This window comes from Corvus brachyrhynchos, unplaced genomic scaffold (genome assembly GCF_000691975.1).
Source record: "Corvus brachyrhynchos isolate BGI_N302 unplaced genomic scaffold, ASM69197v1 scaffold125, whole genome shotgun sequence".
NCBI classification, from domain to species: Eukaryota; Metazoa; Chordata; class Aves; order Passeriformes; family Corvidae; genus Corvus; species Corvus brachyrhynchos.
In genome coordinates, this window is record NW_008238342.1 from 1063778 (window position 1) to 1087434 (window position 23657).

Here is a 23657-nt window from a genome sequence, read left to right on the forward strand (position 1 = left end):
TCTTTTTTTTAGGTGTTAAACACAGTGATGAATATGAGTAGCAAATGCCAAGGTGTTCTTTTTTGTGGTTGCAGCCTGTTTCTCAGGATAATGCCACTTATCTACTGATAATGACACTTATCCACTAAATCTACTGATAATGACACTTATCCACTAAATCTACTGATTTAGTTGGTGGTCTCCATCTACAACCCAAGCCCAAGACTACAGAGGGAATTTTCTCTCTGTCTTTGATATGTTCCTGCTTGTAAATCTTCATGGTTTGGGTCATTACTGTGACCAATAATGACTTCAGGGACTTGGCTGAGGGAATACTCCTTTCTAGCTGAATGCATCAAGTAATGAAGCCTTTCCATCCTCAGCATTCTTCACCTTGGACCAGTGTAATTTGAGACAGTGGCAGGGCACCCATTTCCTCCTTCACTGACCTGTCAATTGGAGTTCTGCTAATGGAATTGTTTAGAGACTAATGTGTTCCCATTTTAAAATACACAATCAATAGAAAAATACTGGATGAGATTATGTACTCTAAATGACATCTGCTTTAAGCAGATTAATATTTGTCTGTGCTGCTTAAGATACTTTACATCTGTAAAATTCTGCAGTTACCTGTCCTGGATAAATTGCTGCATGGGAAGACATACTGGATTTTGTAAGCTCTTTTTCCAGGAAGGTGATAAGGTTATTTTCCTGGTTATGAAGCGTTGGACACATGGGAATTACGTTCTTCCTTCATTGCAGATCACAGAGGCCTTGTTGAAGGAAAGAGATAAACAAGCAAAATGGAATGGGATCCCCCTGCTGTTGCAGAAGCTGTACGAGCACAGCCACCCAAACAGCGACTTCTCCCAGTGCCAAAGCATCCTAAAGGTACTGCCTGCACACTTCTTCCTAAAGCTTGAGATACTTTTGTTGTGGGTTTCTTTAAAGTCTACTGTGATCATACTCCATACTCTATTAATTATTTAAGCTGTCTGCATGGTGGTATCTGTCAAAAACTGGCTGGTAAGTGAGAGCTGGGGTTGCAGGTGATGATGAGTCAGTGGATCGCACAGACAGTGGAATATAATTGTGTTTATACTGATGAACAGTTTTGTTTTTGAACCATCTCTGTATTTATTCCCTACATGTAGGAAATTTCTCCACTCCTTTCAATGGAAGCCATGGTTTATGTCACAGAAGACAGAAAAGCTGCTCAAGAGTCCAGTTTCCCAAACACATACACATTTGACTTGTTTGGAGGAGTCGATGTAAGTGTGTTTTTTCAACAGTATCGAAAGATCTGTATGATAATCATCCCACTGAGAAATCCTTCAGTGAGGTCTTTGAAGCTTCTAAAATTCAAGCTACAGAATGACTTTACCAATTTGATGTTAAGCATTAGAATTTTGCCTCTTTCTGTTAATCAAAATAGGAAAAGGGTGTCTTTTTCAAGGTATTACATCCAAAGTGAGGTGTTTTTTTCTTATACAATCTAGAATACCTGGCTATTTCTTTAGTCACTCTGTTTTTGCCGTGAAAAAGATTAGACCTTCAGTTCTGAATGAAGACAGTTTCAAATGCTTCCTAGTTGTGAGATAAAATAACACAATTGGCCGTGGAGCAGTGAGAATTTCACTTAACATTGGGGGATCTGGGGCAGTTTGAGCACACCAGGGCTGTGTCTTAGCCAGGTTGTCTGTTTATTGCTTCATCTATGGCAAAGTTTTTTAAACAGAACTGGAAGGTTTCTGTGGACATTTTGGCAATTTACCATTTTGTTTATTTGCTTTAATTCTACATTGCACAAATACCCATTTGCTCAGTTTTATGGTGCGTGGCTCTGGCTTGGCTTTCATTAGAAATGTATGATTTGTATTTTCCAGTGAACTAATTGACACTCTATTTTTATTTAGTTTAACTAAACAGATTTTGCTATTTATTTCTTGTTACACTTAGCTTGCTTTTACTTAAAGCTTCTGTTTATGTTGTTTTGAAATGAGCACTGGTTTAGTTGTTCCTGTCAATTGAGGGCAAAAGCTTTCAACTACTCAAGCAAATGAGAACACTATGAAAATGTTTTCAATTTCCTTTGTTTTTAAAGGGAAATTGTGGTACTCCCTGAAGAAATGATTTTAACATAATGCACAGCATCTCTGTTGGGGACAGCTTGTTTTGTTGGGTTTGGTTGGTTGGGGCTTGGTTGGTTTTTTCCCCCTTGGGCTGGAGATGGTGAATGTCAGATACACTGCAATTACCTGGTGCTGTGGGCAGAGATTTGGCTGATAGAGGTGGGTTTAGTGGGATTAAAGGCAGTGATAAAAACCAGTGCTATGTGTTTTCAAAAATCCTGCTCTAGGATTTGAAGGGAAGAAGTTTGATCTGCTGGTGCTGTGTGTGCCATGTGCTGATTTTATTTTGCAATATTTTGAGCTGTGGAACATGAGTAACTTTGAAGGATACTCAGTTTGCAGTGTACTCCCTAGGCTACAATGTGTGATAGTTAAAATATTTTTGGATTCTGACTGCCTTTACATTGAGGAAGAACAAAACCACCTTGGTTGGCTCCTCCCTTTATATGAATCCATGTAAAAGAAGACCTGAGAGTGCAAACACATGAGGTGATACACAAACCTCATGGATTTTATACCTGAATGCATCCCCATTCCAAGAAGCACGATCTCATAATTCCCTTTTTGCTCCTTCTGCCTCTGGTGAGAGGCAGAAAACCCAAGAATTAAAGCATAAACCCCAAACTTTGAGGTGTGCATTGTCCTCCTAAAACACAAGCCATTAATACAAGATCTGCAGTGTAATAATTAATAGGGTAGAGAAAAATGCTGTCATTTTCTCTACCCTGTTAATGCTACAGCTGCTACTACAAATATTGCTCGAAAATGTATATTCCTCTTAAAAGTTGCCTATTTATTCATGTCAGTGCGTATAAATGTGGCCTCCAGTGATGCCAGGTGGTTTCCTCTGTGTCTGGGTCAGTAGTTCATTAAAAGAAGAGTAAAGTTAAGATGGGACAAATAGATCAAGCTGTAAACTCTTAAGTATCTTGTGAGTTGGCATTGACAGGGTGATGCCAACGATTTTAAACTGAGTTTTAAACCCAGGGGCATTTGCAGTAGTTCTTGCAGAAGTCACCAGTTCCTTCTGGTAGCCAACTTTCATTTTTAAATAAACTGCTGTTTTTTCAAATGTTTTAAGCTAAACCAGTGGTATAGACTAGAGCAACTAAAGATCAGTTCTGCATCAGTCAGAAGCACAGTCCTGGTCTTGGAAAGCTGATTGTTACATTCCTTTAATATAAATATAAATGTAAATATACCTACAGGGTCCTGTACACAAGTAGTGTCTTTTTGGTGCTGAGATAAAATCCAGAGCTGCTAAATTTTGTCTGGACCTGAAATGTTTTTGAAGCCCAGCAAGATTTAGGGAAAGCCTTGGCAAGATTTGCATCTCTTTGCAGATTATTGCTGAAGATTCCTTGTTTTAAGAGATGTGTGATCACCATCCTTGATGTTATCTGTAGGCATATGAAATTACATTCTTTGCAAGCTCAAATTCTTTAAAACTTGCTCGTGGGAGATTATTTTGCACAGCTCTTACTGTTTCTTCAGAGTAAATGCAACTATTATTTGTCAGTGTGATTTTGACACCAGTGGGGGTTTGATTGTAGAGCCTTCATTATTCACCTCTGTGACTTCAGCAGAGACAGGTTTGGGTTTGTCACTGACAAATTAATTGGTTATTTGTATCTCAGTGATCATTCCCTTAATTCTTTGTCTTATTTTTACAGCTTTTAGTAGAAATTCTCATGAGACCAACTCTTATTACACAGAAAAAGAAGCAGAAAAGTGAGTAAATAGGTGGTTTATCTTTTTCTTTTCCCCAGTTTTGCCTTATGTTTCTGTTTCAGACAGAAATCATTCTATTTTTCTGTTATTCTCTTTCCATCCCAGCAATTTCCTGTTGATTCATTTAAGAATGAATCATTGGTGTCTTTGTTCTCCGTGGTACTGATCCGTGCTGGGATTTGGGAGAGTCACCTGTTTCTGGGCACGGTTCCGGAGAGTCACGCACTCAGCACAACATACTTGATTCAAAGCATTAATCTGCAATCAGTGGAAACTGTTATGGTTACTGTGCCTACAGCTACAGTGAAAAATTATCAATAAAAAGCCACAAAACATTGTTTATGTAATGGGAGCTGCAGAGACTGGGAGATGAGTAGCTCAGGAAAACAGCACGCTTTTTGTTATGTGACTACTCATTTCCACATTGCTGTAAGGAGAGGGAGTGCAGTGGCTTCAGCTCAACTTTCCTGCTGGAGCAGCTTGCTGCAGTGTTTTCATTTCCCCGTTTGGGATTCTGCTGGTTCCCTAAGCCCTTGTGAGGGAAGGGAATGTCATGGTGCACCCTGTGCCTGCCAGCCAGGGAACTTCAAAGGTGAAATGACTTGAACTTGAGCTGTAGACAATTGTAGGCCTGTGCTGAAAACATATTTTAAATATTAAAGTGCTGCAGTAAAACAGATTGAAAGTTTTTTATGAAGTCTAGGTGCTGAGAAAACAGCGTGAGTTGCCAGTGGAGAAAATGGCATGAAGGGTAATTTTTTTCCCCCCCATACAAAAATAATTTAGCATGTGAACAGCTCAAGTATAGAGTGTTTCTTGTGGTTTCTATCCTGTAAGGTGTTTGCATGTGTGCTCTGAGCTAGCAGCCTGAAATTGTCACCCATTCCATAGCTCTCCATGTCCCTCCCACGGACGCTGGTGTTCCTTGGCAGGGAGTGGCTGCTGGCTGACTGCTCTCCTCTCTCCTTTGCAGTAAGTGATGACCTCATCAAGGACTGTTTAAGCATACTGTACAACACCTGTATATGTGTAAGTACAACTCTTCTCCTGGTCACTTTTTGCATGTGCTGCTCGATAAGACAACAAACAGACTGTTTAAGTGTAAATTAAACTTACTCCGAAGCTTTACATTAAAATTCCTTCAGTTAAATACAGGATCACTCTGTATTTTGATGTGTTACTCAAATAATGTGTTTTCTTAGCCACATTGTCAAGCTTAAGTTCCTTTGTTTGGATCTTCCTGTCTCTGTGTTTCCATAGGAAAGCTGTGCCAGCCTTTGTCACGTTCCAGCTTAAAATTTGAAGCTGGGAATGTATCCCTATTAAACCCAGCTACAGCTGGTCTTACTCAGAACTGGGGCTGGCAAAGGGTTTTAAGTTGGATCCTGCAACTCCATGTGCTGGATTTTAGTTCAGTTCAGTTGTGGCAGATCAGTGCAAAGGAGGGTGCTGGGTTAAAGGACTCTGGAAATATCTTGTCATTAAAATCCTGAGCCTAAAAGCAAAGGCCTCAGATTATGCATGAAGGGGACATCCTCAGGATTGCTTACTTCATCAACACCTCATTATGCCATAACCTAGGGAACACTGTTTAACAAAAATTTAGAAAAGAGTCACTTAGTGGCTTGGAGCTGTTCCAAAACCATCAGTCTGATCTCCAGAGTTTGAGTCTTACTAGATCATGTCTCACTGATAAGGATCTGTGTACACGTGGGAGGGGGAAGAGAGGGAACACTTCTTTTGTTGGCTTGGATGATTTATTTTTTTAGCTGAAGGTAATGCAACTTTTGCAAACTGAGAGTAGCATGAATATGCTAAAAAACAAGTTTGCAATTTCTAGACTAGCTGCTGTTTTAATTCACTTTGGTATTACTGCTGGGATTGGATGAGAAGTGTCCAGGATGGCAGAAATGGTGTGGGTCTGTGGGTACCATGAACTGTTCTTATGCTTAGTGTAAATACTGGGGAATTATCTGAGCTAGTCTGGTTCTGTGAGCACTGGGAATTTGTCAGTCATGGATAAGGCACAGCAGTGAGGATGTAGTTGTGAGTTCAGGAAAGCCTGGCTGTGCTCTCAGGAGAGCTCAGAGCATGAAAGGCAGCCTTAAAGTTGGGTTTGCATGCCTCAGCCTGACTTTGGGGTTCACCACCCAGTTCATTTAGGGCAGTGCTTGATCCGGGTCGCTCAGACAGGGCAGTGCTGAGGGTTTAGGAGCTGCTGTGTTTGCAAACCCTGGCATGGAGCTGGCCACAGTTTGTATGGCAAAGCAGAGCCAAGCCCCTCCGGTGTGTGCCCAGGCAGGCAGGGTTGGCTTTAGATTCAGACAAGAAAACAACTGCCTTGAGGTGAAGCCTCTCATCCTGGCATTGTTGCAGGCGCCACGTTGACTCCAAACAAGGACTGCAGATGGTTTGGGTTGCCATAAACACAGCATTTCCTGGTCTCAGGAGCAGCTGACTCAGTACCACATCATCTGTAGGGCTGTCCTGCATGTGCTGTGCCATGTGGCTGCTCAGGGTGGGCTCTCAGTGGCTCTGTGTGTGCTCCTTTCTAGACGGAAGGAGTCACGAGGCGACTGGCGGAGAGAAATGACTTTGTGTTGTTCCTGTTTACACTGATGACAAACAAAAAGACATTCCTACAAACTGCAACGCTCATTGAAGATATCCTGGGAGTTAAAAAGGTTCGTTACTGGTTTCTTAGTATTATTTGTATGGCTCTCCAGCCCGGTAGGGGAAAGACAGCTGTTTCGTTGAAGAGTTGCTGAGGATAATCCTTTGAAGTGCCATTCTCACTTCTTGTAGCTTATGTGAAACCCACCTGTTCACACAAATAATTAACTTCAATCACTTCTCATACAGAAGCCAAACTATTCCTGTGGTGTCATACTTGTGGTGCTTTTACCCATCTCAGAGAATGATGGGAGCTGAGTCCCCATGGTCTTGAGTACCTCACTGTCATTAAAGAACAGCCAATAATTCCAATAAAAAAATGAACCTCATATAAATTGAGTTTTCATCCTTGCCTGCTGATTGTGTTTCACATACCTTACTTGTTTTCCTGACATCTGGAAGGCTTCCTGTGTATCCCTTAGCATTTTTCACCTCTCTAAGAAGTTGTAGGCTGGGACGTGGCACTTAAATCTTCTGCACAAACCTGGTTATTGAACTTACTTGCCAGCATCACTGCAGCTCAGTGCCCTGATGTGATGCAAGTAAAATATTAGAGGTGTAACCTTGGGAAGACCTTGAATGGGAAGTGTCTGTGTACATTTTGTGGAGAAGGTCAGGAGTCTGTAACTTGATACTTCATTATTTAGAATAAGGTTGAGGTTGATGTACTTCCTGAAATAAAAAACAGGCTTAGTTTATCTGAACAAAAATGGTTCTTTTTTCTGAAAGCTGTTTTCAAAACACCTTTTTGTTAAAAAGAACTTCTGATGAAAAGACTGAGAGATAATTCACAAGTTCTTACCTGTGAGTTTCAAAGAAAAGACAGGATTGGAAAACAGAATTGAAACTTCTAATACCTAAACATAATTTATGTATTAAATTAGGTTGTGGTTTTGTGGGTTTTTTAGTTAAAAAAGGCCCCCAAATGTTTTGCGAATGTAAAAATAGTATTTCAAATATGGATATCTGTACTTTTGGAATTGCTAAGCCTGTCAGCAGTTGGAAATCCCAGCTGCCTTCAGACTGTTGCTGCTCCTTTGCTAACATTGGAATAACCCAGAGGGCTCCCCAGGGAAGATCTGCTTGTGTTCACTTGTTGACCATCACATGTGACTCAGCTGGTGTTACCTCCTCCAGGAAATGATCCAGCTGGATGATATTCCCAACCTGGCAAGCCTGGTGTCCAGCTTTGACCAGCAGCAGCTGGCCAACTTCTGCAGGATCCTGGCTGTCACCATCTCAGAGCTCGACACGGGCAGTGATGACAAGCACACTCTTCTGGCCAAAAATGCCCAGCAGAAAAAAAACTTGGGCCCTTCCCGAGCTGAAATTAATCAAGGTAATTGTTATGCTGTGAACAAGCCAGAATAATCTCAGCAATGTATAAAGTTTTCCTCTCTCAATGTCATATAGTGTTACGTTTCTGGAGGATACTGAAAGTGTTGTGTCTTACAAAGTATTTTTCTTTATTCACTCCCCTTAGTTTCCTGGAAACCATCTTTCCTGTTAATGAAACTTTGTAGCTTTTGGTTTCATGTGGTGTTGCTAATTAGGTGGGTTAATTTCTGTCATTTCAGCACTCTCTGATGAACTGAGTGGCTTAAAATAACTGGATTTGTTTTCTGTGCCTCAGCCACATCCATGGACTTCCCATTAGCAGCTCTCAGTAATTCTGTGTCATCCATAAAATATGAATTCCTGAACTAAAACTGCCTGCAGTGTGCTTGCTGTTGCAGCAGGTCCTTCTCTGATTTTATCTGATGATGTCCTGACCAGGATGTCTGTCTTTATCAAAAGAGAAGTATGTTCAACATTAATTATGTTGCCTAGTGTTACCAAACCAGCCTTGGAAATCTGTGGATTTGATCTCAGCCTTAACTTTGGGCACAGTGCAGCTTTCCTTACTTTGCTGAGTACTTCTCAGGTGCAGAAGTCTTGCCTAGAAGGATGAGTAGGAATTGAAAAAGTTGAAGTACCATCAAATGTAGAATCTGCTGCTTTCAGTTCTTATTGTGCTGAAAAGCTTCTGGGCTTCTGAAGCAGATAATTGCATAGGCCCCTGCCAAGCAAATGTTGAGCTAATCATTTTTTATGGGCACAATCAGAGACTGATTCTAAGGCTGTACAGTATATTCTATTTTAAAAACTTTATCAGGGAGCTTATACTTGCAGAGAAGAAACTCTTTCATGTAACGTTCATGGCCAAATTGTGTGTCCTTTTTTCCTTGCCCCTGCAAGTGTGAAGTGAAGCTTTAGCCATGTATCTTTAACAGACAGGTCCTGTAATTAAGTTACTCTTGAGAGCAAAATGCACCTCCTCAAACATTTTGCAGAGCCCTGACTTCTGTCATTGCACTGCTCTGTCTAAAGGTGCAGTTCCACAGTTCAAACCCTCTCACCTGGGGCTGCTGTGCTGTGTTCTCCATCTGTTTTGCTCCATAAGGAACTAATTCAGGAACCTAGTACTTGAAAAGCTGACAGCTTTCCTCCCAGCTGCTGCAGGGAGCCAGTTCAGTTACTGCAGACCAACCCCACAGGAGGGAAAAAGGAGGAAAGGGGAGGTGGAGCTGCCTCTTCCAAGGGCTGCTGCTTTCTTTCTGCCAGCTTAATTTTCAGCCAGATCAGTTCCTTGGTATGACTGGAGAACAACACTGAGTTATTCCTGAGGTATGGATGCTCTCTTCCAGTCCTTAACAGGAGAGTGCACTGAATTCTTCTATCTTCTGATCTTTTTAACCAGATCTTTTTAACCATACGCTTCTGTTTCCCTAAAGTAGATGTTCTGGTACCTTGTGGTGATCTTAAATTGTAATAAAATTATTTCTCTTTTTTTTTTTTTTTTTCCAGCAACACTTCTGAATATTCCAGGCTTCATCGAGCGATTGTGCAAGCTGGCCACACGGAAGGTGTCTGAAACTACAGGGACTTCCAGCTTCCTGCAGGAGCTGGAAGAGTGGTACACCTGGCTGGACAATGCACTCGTGCTGGATGCACTGATGAGAGTGGCAAATGAGGAGGCAGAGCAGAGCAGTACAGGTACCTGGCTTGCATTGCTCCACCCACCAGCAGCTGATGCATGTCTTAACCTTCTTCAGGGTTTGCCACGTGTTGCTTTTCCTTGCATCTGGTCCAGATCCCCCTTTTCTTGCATGGAGGGCTCACATATCAACATTTAGGTCTGACTCCTGTTTTGTTCTCATGTAGCACTGATTTTTTTAATGAATTGAAATTAGCAAAAGGAGCCATCCTACAGCAATCTGTGCCCTTTGCATGCCTGGCTAACACTGAAATGCTGTGCATCCTCAGCCCTAACCTGTGAGGTTAAAGAGTGATTAAAATAACCCTCCTGAGGTAAGTGCCTTCACCAGCATTTTACTGTAAAACTTTGGCTGATGACTTTGGGTTCAAATGCTTCGCACCAAGCACGTGGTCCCTCCTTTAAAAAGGAAAGGTAATTCCCGCTAAATTAAAGAAGTTAATTGGGGAAAAAAATTTGCTCCAGTGGAAGTGTTAATACAACCTTAGGAAAATGCTTTGAAGCACGTGTGTGGTTTGTTTCTTCATCCTTTGGTATGACAAAAATGCAGTGTATGTCTGGTAGAACTCGAAAGTACTTAGTACTCCTGTTTCTGCTCTTAGCAGGGTAATTCTCTATAAGGTTATGAAATTTATTTAACTGTGGCCTAAGTATACTGGTTTTGAGGTATGAAATGAAAGTAGATTTAATAGTAAGTGCTTCTCATAAACTCCAATCTACTTTTATTACCTTTTATGCCATGCCCTGGTGCAGTAGTCTATTAATTCATTTAGGTGAGCCTACTCATTTTAGGGAGATGCTGCCATTTAGCTCATTATGGAAAAATAATTTTAAAAAATCAGATTTTATGTCCTCTAAATTTTCAGCTATATTTTTTCTCTAGCCTGTAATTCAGATTGGTTATTTGCTGTACATCACTATTTTTTTAGTTGAGAAGAAAATTCCAGCAGATGTGCTGCTCCTGCATCTGCAGTGTTCAGTATAAAAGTAACAACTGTAACAAATCCTTTCCTGTTGAAGCTGCCTCAGTCTCACAGCTTCACCATCTTTTTCAGAGTCTTCAGATGAGAGTGGACTGGCCAACACCTCCACAAGAACACAGCTGCCCCAGTCCATGAAGATCATGCACGAGATCATGTACAAGCTGGAGGTGCTCTATGTTCTCTGCGTGCTGCTCATGGGCAGGCAGAGGAATCAGGTGAGCCCCAAAGGATGGTCACGCTCACAGTTGGCATCTCTTTAAACCTGAGTGCTCATGAATGAGGTCATGGACACTGAAACAACAGGGCAAAGCTCAAGGTACAAAGCTGGGCAATCCCATCCCAGCAGCCCTGCCCAGAAAACTGGGAGCTTTCCACTGGGAACCACGAGGCCAGGGCTGGGTACACACTGTGCTCTGCAGAGCCTCTGCTCTGGTGCAGGAGGGATGCAGGAGGATGCCTCCTGTGGGAGGAAGTGTGTGGGTGTACCTGGATGCTGCAGGAGCTGCAGTCAGTGTTCTCACCACTCCTGATGAGTGATGAGTTTGGATGGAGCCCCTTCAGGCCTTACCCTTCTTTGGCTGCTTTGGAAACCCTCAGGATGATTTTTGTAGCATGTGCCATGACTTGGCAAAGTGTGAGTGTGCTGTCAAACTCGCAGCTGGGAAGATGCACTTCAGTGCTGTCTGCACTGGTCACTGCCTGGAAATCCCACTCATCTGTTCCTTTGCCTTTCTTCCTTTTGAAATTAAAAAAAAAAATTGTTCCCTGCCTCACACAGGGTGATGAAGAACCAGTCACTGCAGCTCAGCTGTGGTTTCATTTAAATGGGTCAAAAGCAGGTTGTGAAGGGAAAAGTAAAGCAGTCCTTGGTGCAATTTTGACAGGTTTCCAGCTTTGGCAGTCTGCTCAGCTCAGCAGAGCACCTTGGGGTGGCAGGGGCATTCAGATGTCCTGGACACTGGCAGGGCCAAATTGGTGTGAGTTATTGAAGGGCTGTTGTATTAGGCAAGAGAGGCTGTGTTGTGGGGCAGGAGCCTGAGCACATTTATTTTGAGTATTAACCTCTCAGTGTGTCAGTCACAAACACTCCCCAGGGCCATTTCCTAAATCTCTTGATCTGAATGCAAGTGCAGTTGTAGTTCAGTCCCAAACATAACTGACCTGTTCACCCTGAACATACAGCAGAGTCTGTGGGCTTCCCATCCATGGAAGTGTTCAAGGCTGGGACTTGGAGCAACCTGGGATACTGGAAGGTATCCCTGCCCATGGTAGGGGAGTGAGATGGGCTTTAAGATCCCTTCCAACCCAAACCATCCTGGGATTTTGTGATTCTAAACAGACACTTGGCATTAAAAGAATCAGATTCTGCATGAGAGGAAGCAGAGGGAACCAGCAATTCTTTCAGAAACCACAGTCACTACCATAAACAACTCCTAATCATGTTGTCATTCCTTTTAGAAGTGCTGTTTCTGTTAGGCATGAAATAAAATGTAAACAAAGCCCAAAACGTAACTGAAACTACCAGAACATGGATCTATTAGGGGGACTTCTTTTTCCATTGTATCAAGACAGATAATTCATCCCTGCCTGAGTGCCCCACCTGAATGCAGTTTTATAGATACTGCAGGAACTGCTTGCAGCCTGCACTCATCCTGCTGCTGCTGGAGGGAGCTGGAGGTGCTGGATTCCTTCCCTCCCTGGGTCACTTCTGGTGTGCTCCTGTCAAATGTGACAAGGCAAAAACTCTGCTGCTGAGACAGCTAGATTTGAATTCACTTTTTAATTTCCTGGGAAAACAGCTCTTTATCCTTCATCTGCTGTTTCTGCCCCTGTACAGATGGGGAAGGTAAGGATAAAGCTGGCCTGCAGTTCACTTCTTCCCAGGACTCATTCAGGACTGGAGGGAATTGAAGGATTTACTACATTCCCAAACACTTCTTGTCCAGAGCCAGTTTTTTTTGGTTGTTGTTGTTTGTTCTTTTGTTTTTTGTTTGCTGTTGGTTGGTTTTTTGGGTTTTTTTGTTTGGTTTTGTTTGTTTTTTTGGTTTTGTTTTATGAAATCCTCTGCCTTTGAAACACATGATACATTCTTCATTCCTTAATGTGCGTAAGACTTGCATGGCAGATGTGAATCCACTGCCCTTCCTGAGAGCCAGGGAGATGGAGGACTGGAGCTGAGCTGTTCTCAGTGGGAAGCTCTGGAATGCAGGCACAGCAGTGTCTGCAGCAGCACACTCAGACAAGCATTTCAGCTGCCTTTTGGTTTCTCTTTTCTGTGAAGGAATAAAAGCACAGGATCTGTGGTACCAGTCTGAGCAGCCAAAGGACTTGCTGGTTTTAGATTGGATTCATTTTGCATAGAATTTTATTAAGGGCATCACAGACCTGCTTCAGTCCACTGCAACAATTGACATAATGGTGTGGTGTTTGCCTGAAGCAAGGTGCAGCCTCCCAAACTCAACCTGTCCCCAAATGTTTACTCTGAATCCTTGGTTTAAACTTGATTGCTGGCTAATTTGCATTAATTGGTAACTGTGACTTGGCTCCTCCTGCTGCTACTTTGGGGATGATCTCACCCTTGGGGATATGTGGTGTTTCTCTGCAGATCTGGGCCTTGCTGCCTTCTCATTATCGTCACACCCTAAATTACTCTCCTTATGTATTTTTCTAGGCTGTCTTGCATGTCTGTGTCATGGTTAAGAGCTATCAGCTGATTTCCTTGCTCCTGCTGTAGGGAGCCACAGTGCACACACAGAAACTCAGCAGAGACAGTTTTAGTGTTGAGAAAGCAACAGAGCAATTCCTGTGAAGCTGGATGGCAGCAGGAAAAAGCCAAAGTCATTTGAAGGGTGACTATAGAGCAGGGATTGTCTTGGCATCCTCAGGCAGAGGAACTGTAATGAGTTTGGGGTCTGGAAGAGAGAGTGATACAAAGGCAGTGATGTGACTGAGGAGCTCTGTCAGGTGAGAGCTTCAGAGCTGAGCAAACTAAACTGCACACATTTGAAATCGGAGTCATTTGGAAAGGAGCAGATTGAGGAGTTAAAACTGTGAGTGTAGAAGCTCTTCCTTTACTGAGGGTTGAGGCTCCTCTTGCAGGCAGCTCACACGCTTGGCTTCCTCCGCTTCCTTTACTGAGGGTTGAGGCTCTTGCAGGCAGCTCACACGCTTGGCTTCCTCCTGTTGTGCCTGTGCCATGGAGGGACAGGGGCACTACAGGGAGCACTTTGTTCAGAGAGATTCCTCAGAGCTGCTGTTGTGACTAAACCAGTGTCCAAGAGTGTTTTAAAATAATGGAGCACCAGAGGACTCCAAGCTCAGCAATCTGTCAGGGCAGCATGGGTGGGGTGGGAAGGAGCTGGATGCTTTCCTCAGGTGTGATGCTTGAAATGTCCAGCACGAGGAATGTGATTTCCATAAAGATGGCACAGCTGGTGGCTACAGCCAAGAGGAGTGCAAAAAGCCATCAGCTGTGCTGCAAACTAGGACTAAAATCTGTAAAAGAGCATCAGCTTCGGATATTTTGATTCATTCAGGTATCCGAGTAAATAGAACAAAGTAGATGATCTGCTTGAAATGCTGCTGGTTACAGTTCTGTGTCTTGGGACAACTTGGGGTATTTTTAAGTGATTTCGTTTGTTGGTTTTAAGGAACATGTCAATTACTTGGGCACTTAATTTTTGCAGCATGTTGGACATTCCAGTCATGTGGTTTTCATTTGCAACCACATCTCAAGGAATAATGCTTGTCCTAGGCCTACAGCTGATAAGAATCCCACTTTGTATTTCCCTTAGTCCTCATCTTCCAAATCCCTTATGTCAAAAGTATCCCAGCTTGGATGGAAGGTATTGAACATCTGTTCACACCAAAATTATTAGCTTTTTTTATATGAATAAAAAAGATGTACCAGGCAGACTGATAAATAAACCTGAGCAATTTGGCATTTTTTTTCTCTAAGTTCAGCTTCCCTTTAACCTGAAGGAGCAGTGTGGTGTGGTTGTGTTACTGCTGGACTCTGCTCAGGACTCCTGCCCAGGTCCCCTGAACAAAACCAATATTGATGGGTTTTCTTGTCATCAGAGGCCTGCCTGAGCTCCAGCTGTGTGTCTGGAAAGGGAAAGGACACTCAGGGGATGAGTGGCAGCAGAATATCCCCAGCTCAGCTGTTTGGTGTAGATGCATTTTCAGTGTGCTGGAAGTGATGTCCTGATGCCCAAAGCTGCTTCTAGAGACACAGTAGTTAATTGAAGCACTGGTGAAGAGCTTTATCCCAAAATGTCTGTTCTCCATCCATGTCCACCAAATGGAAACTACTGCACTGTGGTTAGTGTGTTAACACAAACACTTGCTGTTTGAGACAAGAATTCACATGTTTTGTCAGAGAATAACATCGTTGTGCCCTTCTGTTTCCAGACTACATTAAATCTGTGTCTGAGGCTGGAGCAGACGTGTTTGTACCTCTCTTGTTCCCCAGGTTCATAAAATGATAGCAGAGTTCAGACTCATTCCTGGCCTCAATAACCTGTTTGACAAACTCATCTGGAGGAAGCACTCGGCCTCAGCCCTGGTTCTGCACGGACACAACCAGAATTGTGATTGCAGCCCGGTGAGGGACTTCTGGGATTCTGTGTTGGGTTTTTTTCCTGTCATACACCCCTGAGGAGCTGTGCTGAGCAACTGGGTGTTTGTATAATCAATGACTTGAGAAGTGGTAGCATTCAGGTTTTGAGGAATTACTGTCTTCGCTGAAGTCTATCCTTGGCTCGTGCTAGCAATTTAGCAGGGCCAATTTAGTCTCTCCCCTCTCTCCTAGTTTGGGAACTGCGAAAGGAGTAAATTTCTGGACCCTGGAAGCCAGAGGTAGAAGACAACCAAAATTCAAAGAAAAGCTGCCTGGGAGAGACACAGAGTACAAATTGTGCCACAGTCAGGTTTAGGGGGTGGAGGGGGAGGGTTGGGTTTTGTGTTGGACTCTTTATTTTTTTCCTTCCAAACCTACACATTCAGAATTGATCAGTACAATTATAAGCTTTTTTGCCATTGCAGTGAAAAGAAATGATTACCTGTTATGTGCATAGGCTTGGAGGCAATCTCCACTTCTATTTTGAGAAGTGCAGCCTTCTCCATTTATGCAAGTCCCTTGCTCTGCTGTCCAAAGGGGTTTGATTTGGAAAGGTTTTCCATTCAGCTGTTTCATGTCAGCTTGGTAACTGATGAGAAATACTAAAGCAGTACTTTTTTTTTTTTTACTTTTCTTGTCTCCTTTTAGGACATTACTTTAAAGATACAATTCTTGAGGCTTCTTCAGAGTTTCAGTGACCACCATGAGTGAGTATGAGAAGCTGTGGTGGGTTGTGGCTTGGTGGTGTTTGCCTGGTTGTGGTTCCAGGTGTCATGGGCATGGGGCAGGCTCCACGTGAAGGGAATGTTGCACTGTCCCTACACTTCATGTGCCTTTCAGCTCTTGCTGGAACAGCCTAAGAATTTGCTCTGCAGTGGGCATGTCTGAATATGCCTGGTGTGGTTAAACCCAGCCCATTTTGTCTCGTGTTGAAATGAGCTGAAACATGTATAGGATGAGTTTAACACTTTCTGGCTGAAGGAATAAGGAGGCAGCTTTCCTCTTTCTCTGCCTTCTCACTGAGAGCGGACCGTGAGCCAGGGAAATAGGAGGAAAGCTTCTGTCTGCTTTCAAAAGGCATCCTTAGGAAACTTGGATCTGCTGGAGCAGTTGGAGGGGTGATGCAGTTTGCTTGGGGTTTTTTTTAATGCTGTGCTGCTGCTACAGAGGTGTTAGTTGTGACTTGTGGAATTGCATCCTGCATTCCATCAGTGTCCTGTTGCTCTAATTCAGTCCTGGGAGATGGTGTCCACTTCCTTACAAACAGCTGTGTTAGAGGCATGTTGCACTTCAGGTGCTGCTCATTCCTAGGGCCAGGCTGCTATTTCTGTGCAGCTTTTTTGTCCCGTTAGATAGATTTCAAATATCAGCCTTTTTCATTGTGGAATATTAGCTTTGAGAATGGGGAGCTGCTAGACATAGACAAGGGGGGAATGCTGACCTATTGTAAATCCTTTATGCAAGACATTGTTTGCCTGGGAATCGCTCCAGGTTTTCCAATAAAATCTCTACAGGTGATGTTACTACTTAAGTGGCTGCTACAAAGATCTCAGGCTTGTTTGAGCAGAAAACATCTCCCAACTCTAACATTTGAGCAAGTGGAATGTGTGGGATCTGGTTGGGGGTTTTAAATAATTACATGAGCTTTCTGTGAAATCACAGATAAGCTGAGTTAACTGAGGACAAGATGAGAGCAAAGTACTTGTATGCTGATATTGATGCAGTGAAATTGTGTCCAAACCGAACTTGCAGAGCTGTTTATTGCAGGGAGAGAAAGGCTCTGTTCTCATTGCAGACACCTGTTTGATCCACATCAAAGGAAGCTTTGCATGAGAGGCTCAGTGGGCACTAATCTGGATGACAGTGTTGGAAGCAAAAAGGAACCTCACAGTCATCACTGCATCCTCTGCTCCCTGAGCTTTCCTGAAAAGAAATGTTTGCTGCCTGATTTTGAGCACTTGGAAGCAGAAAGACTCTCAGGGAGCACACTGGCATTGGGCAGGGAGTCTGGCAAAGGGAACCCCTGGACTACATTTCCACTCTGGCAGACTTGTTCTGCATTTAGTTCACTTTACAGACAAAATAATTGATTTTCATTATGAAAAGTTCAGTATTTGATAAAGAATTCATGTACATTCCTGCGGTTTAGATCCATTTTTATTTGGATCTCTATATTTCCTGATGTTTTTAAATATTTCCAGGGTAAAGTTTGTTCAGATAATAAAATACCAGGATGACTGAGCCCTTTTTTTGCAGTTTCTGCTTTCTGTCTGAGATTTATTACTTAAAAAGAGCAATCACTATAGGGTAGAGAAAAACTTCAGGAAGCAGTGAAAAAGTTTGCTATTTAATAGTTATTTTGCTCTGAAATTCAGCAAAACATTGCTGAGATTTTTTTAAAAATGAGTGTTATCCTGAAGAAAATATTTACAAACCACAAGATCCCAAACAAGTCAGCAAAGAACCATCATCTCAAAGCTGGTCAGCGTTGAAAGTGGCGTTTGGTAAATTTTGGAGGATGTTTTCCCAAGCAGCAGCTGGCTGGCCTGGTGGAGGGAGCAGAGTGTGAACACTGTGAAGAGCAGCCAGGAGAAAGCAGCTTGCCCAGTCCTGCAGCCCTTGTTGGCCTGTGGCTCGGCTTTTCATGGAATTGCATTTTTGCCTCTTGAATTCATCCTGGTTTTCTCCCTTCCTGTCCCACTGTCTTGCTTTAGGAACAAGTATCTCCTTCTGAACAGCCAGGAACTGAACGAGCTGAGTGCAATCTCCCATAAAGCCAACATCCCTGAAGTGGATGCAGTGGTCAACACTGACAGGTGAGAGGGGATTGAGTTGGTAGTCACGGATTTCAGAGTTTTGGAAGCACTTAGACTGGAAGTTTGACATCACCTGTTTTGTCTGAGCTCTGTCTGTCCACCACACTTTGATTTCAGTGACTCCTTTCAGTGGGAAGTGTGCAGGTTTGTGGGATGTTGATGGTCATTAGCAAATCTCAGGTGTGCTCATGCTCAGAGTAAGGTGCTTTAAAAACAAAAGCAACTTTAAAAAACCCTAAAATGAGGGGTTTGAGTTCATGGCTCAGACTTCACTGTGATGTGCTGGCTCTGCCTGTCTGGCCTTCCTCACGTCAGCCATTGCAGACAGACCTGGAAAGTGAACTGTGATCCCTCAAATCATTACTTGCTCCTGCTAATAAGTGTTAGTTCTGGCATTCAGGAGCAGCCTGTGCACACATAATGTCCATTTCCAGGCTGCATGAATACATCCAAGTGTCAGAGTATTTTAAGAGCAGCTAATAACCAGAATAAGCTAAATTAGATTAACATGTTAAACCACTTACAGAATCTCTTGTGTTACATTTGAGTATCTGTTAGATAGATTTTGATCTAATAAGCTCTTTAATACACAATTCTGGTGTATAAACCTCAGCAGATGGAACATTGTTTGCAGAATTTAGTTTGGCAGAATACTCCCAGGGTATCAGCACGGACAAATCTGCACAGAGCAGATTTACCTCACTCCAAAAGGGAATCTCTAAGAGGATTTCAAGATTACAATTATTATCATAATACTGTGTCTAATTGGGAAGAACTTGGGGTGTTTTTTACCCTTAGCATCTAGTTTTCTTTTTGCTTTTCTTGATCTGTGAGATCAAGGTATTACTTCTGCATGAGCTTAATGCAGGTAGATACTCCACTGAAGGTGCTGTTCAATACAAGTAGTCCTGCAGTTGTACAGCCTCTCTGCTTTTACTACAACCTCGTGTAGCATCCAGCTTTCCATACTCTGCTGTCCCTCCTGAATGGAATTCAGACTTTCCTTTACATTTCTTGAGGGGTTTCTTTCATTCCTAAGCTCAAATGTAGGGGTTTTTTTGTTGTTTTTTTTTTAATCTCTTGATTCCCACAAGATGTGAACTGGTATTTCTGAAATCATTAAAATTTTGAGAGAAAAATTTTCTTTTGGACTTACTTGGAAGTCGTGTTGCAGGTACTGCAGATATTTACCAAGGGCAGTGAGGAGAACTCTTCTGCTGGTAGAACCAGCACAATATTTGTACTGTGTACTTCAATACTGAGATTTTGATCATCAAAAGCTCTGGAGCAGTGACTGGATTCAGTGTTCAGTGCTTGCCCAGCCCTTCCACTCACGCTGTCATTTCTCCACCTGCTGCAGGAGTCTTGTCTGTGATGGGAAGAGAGGTTTGTTGACCAGATTGCTTCAGGTCATGAAGAAGGAACCAGCAGAATCCTCCTTCAGGTGGGTTCACTTTGCCTCTGATGTGCTGTTTGAGACCCCTGGGATGTAGCTTTGGTGTCATCCATCTTAGAGCAGCTGAGAATGTTTGAGAATCAGCTGTGGAAAGGTCTGGCTTTGTTGTGCTGAGGTGGCAGTGCAGGTGAGAATAAATCACAGCCAGTGATTTTCTGCATGATCAACAGGTCTGACCCCAGCTTCAGATTGGAATGAAACAGATTAGGAAACTGGATTTAAATTAGAATTGTGATCAAGTACTTCCCTTGCTTCAAAACTAACACCTCCTTTCTTCTGTTTCTCAGGTTTTGGCAAGCAAGGGCAGTTGAAAGTTTTCTGCGAGGCACCACCTCCTATGCAGACCAGATGTTCCTGCTCAAGAGAGGACTCCTGGAGGTAAATAAGTTTATGTCAGGTATCCTCCATAGCAATCAAGAAGGATTTATCTGTAGTAAATCCAAAAGTGGATAAAAATGCAGTGTTAAGTATTATGCTGGGTTTAAAACTCAGCGGGGAAATTGAGGCCACTCAAGCTGCCCCCGTTTGATAGTGAGGGAATAAACACTAAGGGAGATAAATCAGGATCACAGTTTACTGGAGAAATCACAATAGATGCAACAATAATAATAATAAATGAAAAACTGCCCCTTATTCCTGTATAACTATGACAAATACTGGGAACACCTCTAAAAATATACCTGTGAATTCTGCTTGTGGCCGTTTGTATAACCTGCATCACTGGGAAGTTGTTTTAACAGGAGACTCATCTGAACTGTCTTTAGTTCTGTGATACTGTGATATTCAGTCACCCAAGAACCTGCAGATAAATGCTTTAAATACTGATGAAATCAGAGTCTGTGTTGTGCTGCTGGCTTGGATGAAGCTGTGGCAATAACATGTTTTCCTCCCCTGCCAGCATATTCTCTACTGCATTGTTGATAGTGAGTGCAAGTCACGGGATGTGCTTCAGAGTTACTTTGACCTTCTGGGAGAGCTGATGAAATTCAACATTGATGCATTTAAGAGATTCAACAAGTACATCAACACAGATGAGAAGGTAAATATTTGTAAAAGCTGCCCCCTGTGGCTCCAATTGCACCCTTTCATAACCAGACACAGCAGTAGAACTCAGATTCATTTGGTCTTGGTTTGGTTTTAGAGCTTGGGGCACAATAAACATGAAGGGATGAGTTGCCAAAGTCCCTCAGTGTTTTCAGCAGTGCTCCATCTGTCCTGAGTCAGTGGGTGCTGAGCTGGTCAGCAAACATTGCCCTGTTCCAGGATGAGGCTCAAGAGTGGCAGAACATTTCCTGTGAAGTCACCACATTTGGGGTTAAGTGATAGCTGTGGACATTGAGACAGCTCCAGAAAGTCTTTTACTGGAGCTTGCAGTGGGAAGTCCTTCATGAATATTGCTTAAAATACTTGATACTGCAAACAGACGTAGATATTTGATCTTATTTGAACTTAGAGACATTTTAAGAAGTCATGGCTTAGGTAATTACCTATAAAATTGAGTTTCCCATGTAAATAAAGAATGGGCAGCAAAGAATGGTTTCATGCTCTTGTGCACTTTGTACATATAACATCAGCTGGTGGGTAGGTTCTGAATGGCCTCATCCTCTGAATTTTGTTACTGTAATGCTTCTGTCATTGCTCTTAGGTCTGGCAGACCTTGGAGAATGGAAGTATAAGTGCAGTTAAAAGAAAACTATTTCTTTTGGAGTTTTTTCTCTAGTAAATTAACTCAAACATTCTAGAGAATGTCTTTATACTTCCTATTTGCTTCCTATTTATTGATCTGTAACTGGGTTTAGTTCTCACTCTGTGTGACTCCCTCACTGTATTCCTCCCTAGCACTGTCTGCTTGTACAGAATCACTGTAGGACAACATGGAGCTGCAGGAATTCTCCCTCTTTCAAAACAAATAGTGTATGAAATCTCACTTTCATTGGAGTGACACATCTTCAAAAGAGATCTTGGGGATGCCAGGACTGACATTTTTCCATTCCGTAGTGTTTGGTCATCCCTCAGTGCCAGTGTTGGCTTGGGCTGGATGAGGCAGGGCCATGGGTGATGTCCCCTCTTACACTTGTTAGAGGTAACTAAAAGGTAATGACCCTGAATATTAATATATTTAAACTTACTTAATTCAACACTAATAAGTGTTTGTGTTCAGTTCCAGATATTTTTAAATCAGATCAACAGCTCTTTGGTGGACTCAAACATGCTCGTTCGCTGCATCACGCTGTCCCTGGACCGGTTTGAGAATCAGTCTGATGCTAAAGGTGAACAGGAAGCAATGGGGTGGGACTGGGGGGTGTCTGGTGGTGATAATGGTTAATTTGAATCTGGGCTTTGACACTTGGGGGCTTAGATAAGGAAATGCCACCCTGAAAGTTTGAGCACCAGTTCTTACTGCCCTGGTGCTTGGATCAGCGTGTCTGAACCTTCAGCAGCTGGTGATTGGTTCTCCTCTTGCTGCAGTTGCAGAAGTCCTGTCCGAGTGCCGCCTGTTGTCCTACATGTCCCAGATGTCCATGAGGATGTCCTTCCTTTTCCGTCTCATTAATATTATCCATGTACAGACACTTACACAGGTAAAGAGCTGGCAGTGACTTGGCAGTTGCCTTTCTGGGACTGGAATGGTGAGCAGGGCTGGGAGCAGGGAGGAGCCTGGTTTCCCTGGTGGACACCCATGTCCCTTTTCCTTGCTGTGTGCAGGAACACCTCCATTGTGCTTTCCACAGGCTTGCTTTAGAAGGGCATGTACAACAGGTATCTTGGTATTTAGATTTTTTTTTTTTGCTGTGTCGTTTTTACTTCCAGGAAAATGTCAGTTGTTTGAACACAAGTTTAGTTATCCTAATGCTGGCCCGAAGGAAAGAAAAGCTCCCTTTTTATCTGCGCACCTTGCAACAGATGGAATACACGGAAAAATACCCTGGCTTCATCCTGAACAACTTCCACAGTCTCCTGCGATTCTGGCAGCAGCATTACCTCAACAAGGATAAAGACAGCACCTGCTTAGAAAATGTATGTGACCCTCTTACCATGGCAGGAGTCGGATCACAGCAACACCTGTCTGCCGGTCCGCTGGCAAAAACGGGGGGTGGGAGGTTGGGGAGGGAAAGAAGGGAGGAAGGTCTGCCCCCAGTGTAACTCCTGTGGTGTTTTTCACACCTTCTCCCAGTCAGGTGCTGAGTTTCCCAGTAAACAGAGCCTGAGGCTTTGGCTCTGGCACACAGAAGTGACACTTCCTAGTGCTGAGTGGGGTAGAGAGGCAGGGCTGGCAGGATGGCCAGGGAGGGGGAGGCAGAGCAGAATCTAGCTCCCAGACTAGTCAGCACCTTAGCCAGACTGTTCCCTCTTCCTGGTGTGGCAAACAGTGCAGGAAAAATACCTGATGTAAGCCAAGGGAGCAGCCTGCAGGTTTCTGCGCCAGAGCTGGTTTGTCCTGGGCCACTAGTGGGTAGAAAGAACCAATTATCCAGTTATGTGGGTGACACATGGTCTGGTGTTGGGCTGCTGGAGTGGCCTTTTGGCTTTGAGGGAATAATGCAGGAGGGGTGTGGGCAGGGGGTGTGTGTTGGTTTTTGTGTCATCTCAGGAGTGGGGGCCGCTTCCAGCATTGGCTTATCTGCGGCACCACAGGGTCCCCGTTTGTGTTTGGAGTGGACAGCAAAGGGGAAGTTTGGAATTATGGATGTACTGGCCCAGGTAGGCAGGCTGGGGTCACCCTGTGCTGCTCTTAGCAGCTGCCAGAGGCGCTGGCAGTCCTTGTCTGGAGCTGGAGAGTGCGAAGCTGGTTGTAGAGGGTGTAGGTGTTCAACACCCAGCCCTTCTGGTGCAGGCCCCAGGGAGGGAGGGCAGAATGGGGAACCCAAAGTGTTGGTCACACTGTGGAGCTGGGCAGCTTGGGCTGAAGAGGAAGTGATTTTCAGCTTTGGGAGGTGTCTCATGCTCCTGTTGGTGCTGTGGCCCCCACTGACCCCCCTGTTGTCTGTGCCCACAGAGCTCCTGTATTAGTTTTACCTACTGGAAAGAGACTGTTTCGATACTGCTCAGTCCGGACCGGACGTCCCCCTGTGCCATAGTCAGCTACATCGACGAGGCGTACATGGACATTGACAGAGACTTTTCCGAGGAGTAATTCCTGCCTCCAGCTTCTGACGGACAGCTCGGAGGGTCCCTCGCACCTGGGGGTTTTCAGGGATACGCTGTGTAGTGTGTGTGTGCAGCTCGGA

General features: G+C 43.5%; 1 protein-coding gene across 1 annotated transcript; it reads left to right on the forward strand.

Annotated features, from left to right (window-relative positions):
* Window positions 1-692: 692 nt before the first annotated feature.
* TRPC4AP (transient receptor potential cation channel subfamily C member 4 associated protein) lies at window positions 693-23657 on the forward strand. The gene is made up of 18 exons (XM_017735133.1): window positions 693-870; window positions 1134-1250; window positions 3785-3842; window positions 4816-4871; window positions 6398-6526; window positions 7653-7854; window positions 9363-9551; window positions 10608-10750; window positions 15010-15141; window positions 15805-15863; window positions 17871-17972; window positions 19333-19416; window positions 19716-19806; window positions 20327-20467; window positions 21590-21698; window positions 21898-22010; window positions 22240-22446; window positions 23426-23657. The coding sequence occupies exons 1-18, from the start codon at window positions 697-699 to the stop codon at window positions 23561-23563; spliced, it is 2244 nt and encodes a 747-aa protein (XP_017590622.1). The 5' UTR covers window positions 693-696; the 3' UTR covers window positions 23564-23657.

Bases quoted from the DNA above. Each gene is read 5' to 3' on its own strand.
- TRPC4AP (XM_017735133.1), top strand. From the start codon at position 697: ATGAAGCGTTGGACACATGGGAATTACGTTCTTCCTTCATTGCAGATC. The intron at 1,251-3,784 runs GTAAGTGTGTTT...TTATTTTTACAG, and splicing joins ACTTGTTTGGAGGAGTCGAT to CTTTTAGTAGAAATTCTCAT. The intron at 6,527-7,652 runs GTTCGTTACTGG...TACCTCCTCCAG, and splicing joins ATATCCTGGGAGTTAAAAAG to GAAATGATCCAGCTGGATGA.